At 42.0% G+C, this 7,120-nt stretch overlaps 1 protein-coding gene across 1 annotated transcript; it reads right to left on the reverse strand.

Moving 5' to 3' along the window:
• Positions 1–2,273: 2,273 nt before the first annotated feature.
• Positions 2,274–3,650, reverse strand: HTR1E (5-hydroxytryptamine receptor 1E). Its single transcript, XM_051614536.1, has one exon. It carries the CDS (start codon positions 3,562–3,564, stop codon positions 2,470–2,472), a length of 1,095 nt encoding a protein of 364 aa, XP_051470496.1. The 5' UTR covers positions 3,565–3,650; the 3' UTR covers positions 2,274–2,469.
• Between the last annotated feature and the right edge of the window lie 3,470 nt (positions 3,651–7,120).

Genomic DNA, 7,120 nt, shown 5'->3' on the forward strand with positions numbered 1-7,120 from the left:
CCTGTAGTGTCCCTCCCTCCTCTCCCCTCCTAGTGAAGACCCCCGTGCAGCCCACCTCTCAGCTGAACCCAAGCCTCAGAGACAGCCCCAAGAAGCTGGCTGGGGTGCAGCTCCTGCCTCATTATAGCCAATGGGTGACTCAAGCTGTCTGCTGGGACAGCCTTGTACATTTATTTTTCCCTTTATGATCATTACTGTAGCTGGGCATGCTTGTACCAAAACCTACTCCCCCCTTGCAACAACTCCCTGTGCATCCTGTCTTCCCTGTAATAGTCACCTTCCTTGGGGAAATTATGCACAATCCTTTGTTCTTTATTAATAATTTCTGTTGAAATTGCTGAAAAACATAAATAAATTACTCTGCAGGAGTTCTTACAAATACTACTTTTAATTTCCAGCTATTTTTTTTTTCCCTACTAGCATATGTACTCTGGGGATCTGCTTTGGAAGTCTGACAGATAGGCAGGATCAGGCCACTCTTCCCCAGCTTTGTTGATTAAAGCAAGCTGCAAGAAGGAGAAACCACAGTGGATCCTCACTAGAAGACATTTTCAGTGGCTGAGATTATTTTTTCCTCTTTTTAGACATTAATGTCAGCTAGTAGGGAACAGCAAGGCAGTTGGAGGAGGCAGCTGTGACAATCACTTCAGAAGGGCAGTAGGAGATAAACCTCCCAAACTCAGGCATGGGAAACACGAAATCCTTGAAGCAGAATCCCACTGCATGTGGGCAGGCACTTTCATCACCTTCAAACTTCACCTTTATACTCAACTTGTGGCCCTGCATCTTTCCACCTGAACACTTTCTCTCAGAAATAAGGATGTCATTTCTCAGCTCCATCTGGAGTTTATTACTCTCATGTTACTTACACTTCCTTGAATCTTGATAAGAAAAATGATTGTCATCTTGTAAATTTTCAAAACATTTTTCAGAGATGGTTTCCAGTGCTGTTATAACACTTTTGCCACCTCTGCTATTTGTTTTGATGGATTTGGAGCTGCTGTGCTATAGCTCACTGTTACTGCCTGTCAGGTTGATGTATGTGGTATTTTCTATATGATATATCAGTATAATTATAAAAGAATTTTCCAGAAAAATGGACAGGGAAAAAAAAAATTATGGTGCAAGGTAAGTAATCAGTATTTAAATGGTGCTTAGGAGATGCTAACTGACAATACCAGATTCTCAGCTTTGAATTTGCCCCTTTTCAGCCTGATTTCCACAATACCTGATCCAGGACATTTTAACTTTCATAAGCACAGAAGACAGAATATGAAGGAGACTCTGGCTGCATCTCAAGATAAGGGAAGTAACTCCATGAAGGGCTCCTACAAGAAGAAATCCTGTTAGAGGACCAAATTATAGGTTAAGCTGACAAGAATGACATTGTGAATTGTAAGATGATGGTAAGGCAGACATGCAAACTGCTATTTAAAATAATTATTTTTCCTATTTGATTTTTTTCTGCTATTCAAACAGAAAACAATTTGATTGTAGATGATGTTTCTCAATTTCTGTGTACTGTTGGGCTGCTGAGAAGGCATCCAGTTAAGTCTGCAGGGTAAGATCCAATTGATCCATGGGGTTGTGCACCACAAGGTCCAGGTGAAGTGTGGCACAAGTGAATAATACCATGCAAGAAGTGACCAAGGCATAAGGCCTGAGTCTAAAAGAAATATGGTTAGTGGTATCAAAACCAAGACCAGTTAGATGTGCAGCTGGTCTCACACATGTGACCCTTCTTAGCTGCATCTTCTCCACTGCCAAACAAACTGCATGGATGCCTCTCCACTGCTTTGAACATAAATCCAGAATCTTACACAAAAAAGCCACTTAAATAATTACTTTGGAGTACAAAATGGGATCAGTTTTTAGATGGAGTGAACTGAACTTTACTTTCTGTTTTGGCAGTGTATTTCTGAAGAAAGGAATGCTTTATTCTCCCTTAACCCAATGGTAATGGTAGTTATTCTCCTTCTAAATGGCTGTCACAGTTTTCACAGAATGCCACAGTAAAGATATGCTGTTTAGCTGTCATGACCATGAACTGTTTATTAATTTTTGAATACGTATTTATGGGGTTCCTTTTATAAGCCTTTACAGTGCATGATAATTTAGACACTTGGTTTTTAAATGGAAAAAGTATAAAAGTGAATATCCTCGTATGCTTCTTGAATCATTGATTACACAAAGTATCTTAAACGTGAATATCTAATAATTTCTTTTTCTGTTGTTGTTCCATTGCTACAAAAATCTGTTCCACTGTAGAAGAAATTTATTTCAAATTATTTAACATGAATAATACTAGTGGTAAAAAAAGGCAGAACAAATAACGGGCCAAAGATAAGTCAAGCAAAGAGGCAAACACAAAAATCCCCTTCATCAAGGGAAATGGTGACAGAGTCAAATTATTTTGCTCATTCTTAAAGCCAGGAGCGACATCATCATCATCATCATCTCCCAGTATTTTTAAGTATGTTCCCGACACCTGATGAGCTTTCTAAAGGCCAGCTTGAAATCTTCATTAAAGCTAGTGTACAGCAGAGGGTTGATCAGGGAGTTGACATATCCAAGCCAGGTCAAGAAGTCTGCTACTTCTGGAGAGACAATGCAAATGTGGAGGCCCACAAGCAACTCCTTGATGAAAAAGGGCAACCAGGACAAAATGAAAGCACCTAAAATCAGCCCCAGAATGCGAGCAGCCTTTCGTTCCCGTGTCGTGGAGATCTGCTGCCGGTCGCCAGCCAGGTCCAGGTCATTCTCAAAAGGAGGGATCCTCACGGACGCGTTGATTTTATCAAACTCCGTGGTCGGGTCGGATGTGGAGAAGTCTGAGACGCAGAATGTCTGTGTGAGTTTGCAGCTGGCAAAGGAGTTCTGGCTGTCGGTGCTCCTGTTGCTGAGGTGGCGGCTCGAACCCCGCTTTTGGTAAAGGCTCTTTGCAGCGTGGTAAATTCTGTAGTACAGGATCAGGATCAAAGTCAGGGGGATGTAAAACGCCCCAAAGGTGGAATAAATAGTATAGATGACATGATCGTGCTGAATGCGACACTCACTGGGAATATTGACGCTGTGGTGATTTCTCCAAAACAAAGGGGGCATCGATATGAAAATGGAGATAGTCCAGACAGTGGCAATCATCAGCCCAGCCCTTCTCGCCGTTCTCTTCCTGGCGTATTCGATAGCGTCCGTGATTGCCCAGTACCTGTCCAGGGCAATGACACACAGGTGGAGGATTGAACACGTGCAACAAGTCATGTCCACGCTGAGCCAGATCTCACAGATGAAGTAGCCCAAAGTCCATTTTTCTATCATGATGTAAGTGATGCTCAAGGGCATGACGAGAACAGCCACAAGGAGATCTGTCACAGCTAGTGAACATATTAAATAATTTGCTGGCTGGTGGAGCTTCTTGGTTGTGGAGATTGCTGCAATTACAGCAGAATTCAGCAGCATAGTCAAGGTTGTGATTGTGGCCAAGGTCAGGGTAACGAGCATCTTTTCAGTTACTGTTTTTGGCTTCGCAGCCACATTGGCTTCAGTGGTGCAATTTGTGAAATTCATTTTCCCCTCCAGGATGCACAGTGAAAGAAGAAGTTACTGCTTCAGGTAATGAATAGTTCCAGGTTCAGAAATCACCCATTTGCAAGAGTGACAGAGATGTTCCGGGTGAACTTTTTTTTATTTTATTTTTATAATCCCATGTTCAACAGAGCAACAAAAAGCTTCCAGGTTTCCTCCTGTTTCTTGTTTTCCTAGAAGATAAAAACAAATCTGTTAATAAACCTAGAAATATCCCACCTTTTTGGAAAAAAAGTCCTATGCTTCTAATATTACCACCTGAAACAACAATTTTGGTCTGTTTTTCCTTCTCCTGTCCTCTCTGGCCCTTTCTCCCCGTTTTCCTCTGCATTCATATTTAATTTCATTTTCTTCTCTGAAGGACACTTTGTGACAGATTTACTGCTAATCTGAACTGGTAATTTCTCCTTTTGTTTTGGAGATCTGGGAGGCTGGACCAAGGGACATCCAGAGGTCCCTTCCAACAGACATTTCTATCATGTCTGTGAATTATTGACACTGGGAGCTAGTCCTTTACCTGCTTGTTAAATAGGCTCCAACAGATGAAGAGCTCAGGAAATCTGCAGTTTCATTTTAATTGCTATATGAGGGGGATCAATTATTTCTATTTATCACCTTTGGAAAAAAGAAACAGAGCAGCCTCTCTCAGCAAGGCATGTCAACATTTCATATTTTCTATTCTGCTTTTTCATATCCATGTCTGTATTCATATCTTGGAAAAAGAACTTTAAAATTACTCAGGTCACCTTTAACATGGGGCTTTCAAACAATCTTTAAAGCTTTATGGAAAATGCTTAGTTTTACACAGCACATCATTGTTGCTAGGAGCTTATATAGTTTTGTCTAATCATTCCTGACATTTCACATATCCCGCTGTGTGTGTCTTTAGAGGAGACAGACAAAAAACTTTCGCCTTTGCTTTGAGTTTTCTATCAAACTGTGCTCTGTGTCAGGCTCCCTGTTGTACCTGTAAGTTGCAAACAATAATTTCTATTAAAAGGTTTAATTTTTTTTTCAAGAGTTCATATACCTTTTTTCATATATCCCAAACGCTGACTGAAGGCAGAGCTAGCAGTCTGTGGGATACAACTTGGGATACTGTCTGGGGCATTGTTTACTCATCTGTAACTTATCTTGGCACAAAGGATGTAGAAACCGACAGCCTGAATCCTTTTCCATTAAAATAAACAGAAAGATTCCTTCCCATGGCTTAACTTCTGGAAGAGTAAGGAGTCCTCTAGGCTTCCTCGACAGGCAGGGGAATGAGATTGTGGATTCCAGAAGTACTCTTGTCCCCCCTCAAGACAAGTCTTTAAGGCAGATGGTGTGAATCACACCCTGGAAACGCTGATCTTTCTCCAATTTGACCACAAGTGGCACCTCCACAGCTGCATTTGGAGTACATGCCTGTTATTTAGACGGCTAAATTTAAGAGGTAAAACCCCTTCTCACTGACACCAGTGGGACTTGGATTAGGCTCTGAGAGAGAGTTTACACATGCAAGGTAATGAGGAATTAAGAATTTGAATGAGGAATTATGAATATAAAGCTAGTCAGCTCCTTAGCTCTGTGTGCATATGCTCTTATTCAGAAATTGAAGGGCCATCCTCTGAATGAGCTGAATTAAGAACAAGACGAACTAGAAACTTTGGAAAAAAAACCCTGTTCTTTGTAGATAGGCTCTAGGAAAGTAGATCTGTACCAATGTAGACTCTAGGCTAGCAAAATGTGAATTTTAAATTCTATCCAAGTTACAGCAGAGCCTCTCCCCCACCTCGAACTCCACTCCACTCTTCAGAAACTGCTTTAAAGTATTGATAGCCTTGAAGAAAATATTAGGCCTGATTATTAAGAATAGACTGGACAGGCCAGATAGAAATTAATCTATCAGTCTTCAGTGAGTCTTGTATTGGAAATGTCAATTTGGCCATTTAGGCCTAATGCCAAAACTTCGGCTCAAAACTTCTTCACAAATTGTTCATGGGAGTCTTATCTTGATTTCATTACTTTGCATCCTGTCTGACATTTGAACCAGAGAGGTTATAGCAAAGATGGTTTCTCTGCCTCTCTGCACTGCTGGAGCATGGACCAGAAGCAACTGCATTCCATACACTTTCCTCAGCATCATCCCTTAGCAAGTGTGTCCTTATCCCCAAGCACAATCAAAGCTACTGGAAGCCACCATGGGACTCACGTCCTCCACAGCCACCTGTTGATGTGGTTGATGCACAAGAGAGTTCTTGCTGCTTCTTGATGTGAGTAGCACGTCTGTCTGCTTGTCTTTCACTTCTCTAGGAGCCCTGAAGCCCAGCACTGCTCCCCATTCTAGGTGGTCCACACAATACTCTCTGCTGAGCGCTGCCTATATGCATCTTTAATCCAGTAGGAAGTGAATTGCTGTTGTGCTCTCCTCAAATGGCTTTTGACATTGATGTAGCCTCAGGGAAGTCCTTTCTGAGCTCTACCCACACTCTGCTCCACAAGGATACTCTGAAAAATACATTCTTAATTCCTAAATGAATTTGTCTTTACACAAACCCTATTGCACTTTACCAGATCTGAGTACCAGTTTCCATTAGGACAAAGGATGCTGCTGATCACACAGGGAACTTTGGTTGTGTCAATCTGCTCGCTGCTCAGCAGGGTCAACATTTTTTTTTCCTCAGAAAACCACTGCAATAATTGAAGACTGGGAAAATATAAACCAAGCATCTTCCCTGAAGAGCACCAACCTGCAAGTACCTCACACTAGGCAGGCCCATCATTTCATGTCCAAACCCATAACTGGGGAGTTATTTGATTTTAATTCCCATGCTCCTTATAGGAAATGAGCCCTTAGCAATTGAGTCAATGTAAATGCCACAAACAAGAACTGTATCAAACCAACTTTATTAGGGAAGTACATTTGAATGGTAAAAATTCTGGAGATGCTGGGTTAAAGGTTTCCTCTATGGCTTAAGTCTGCACCTCTTCTCATCCCCTACCCACACTATGAGGATACATTCTGGCATCACAAGATTAATTAGTAAGACTGGCTGTAGGCATTGTTGCCTTTCTCCTGCTCTTCCCTTGCTGTGCCCCTTTCCAAGTCATCCTTGTTTCTATACAATCTAATCCCGACTCCTGTCTCCCAGAGCACACATGGTCCCTCAGCCCTTGCTGTTCACATCCCAGCTCACCTCCTGTGCTGGAGCAGCCTGATGCTCCCCTGACCTGTGGCTGCCATCCCAGCTGCTACCTCCAGTGGCTCGGCCAGGGCTCATGTCCAGCCTCCCACAATACCTGTGCCCCAGCCCATCCCTCACTGTCCTTGCTTGTCCAGTTTTCATCTTGCCACTTTTGATTTAGAGGACTCCTACATGGAGTATTTTGAGACAGAAAACAGATGGGTTTTTTAAATGGGAAGCAGTTTACTAGAAGATGTCAGTGATCGACGTTGCTTGTTAATACAGGGAAGGGCTTAAATACTTCTTACCTCTAATCTTTAAAACGCAGGTGTGGTTGTGGCCATCTGCTTTTTGTAGATCTTGTATTTTAA

The sequence above is a fragment of the Apus apus genome, chromosome 3, assembly GCF_020740795.1.
Source record: "Apus apus isolate bApuApu2 chromosome 3, bApuApu2.pri.cur, whole genome shotgun sequence".
In the NCBI taxonomy this organism is placed as follows: domain Eukaryota; kingdom Metazoa; phylum Chordata; class Aves; order Apodiformes; family Apodidae; genus Apus; species Apus apus.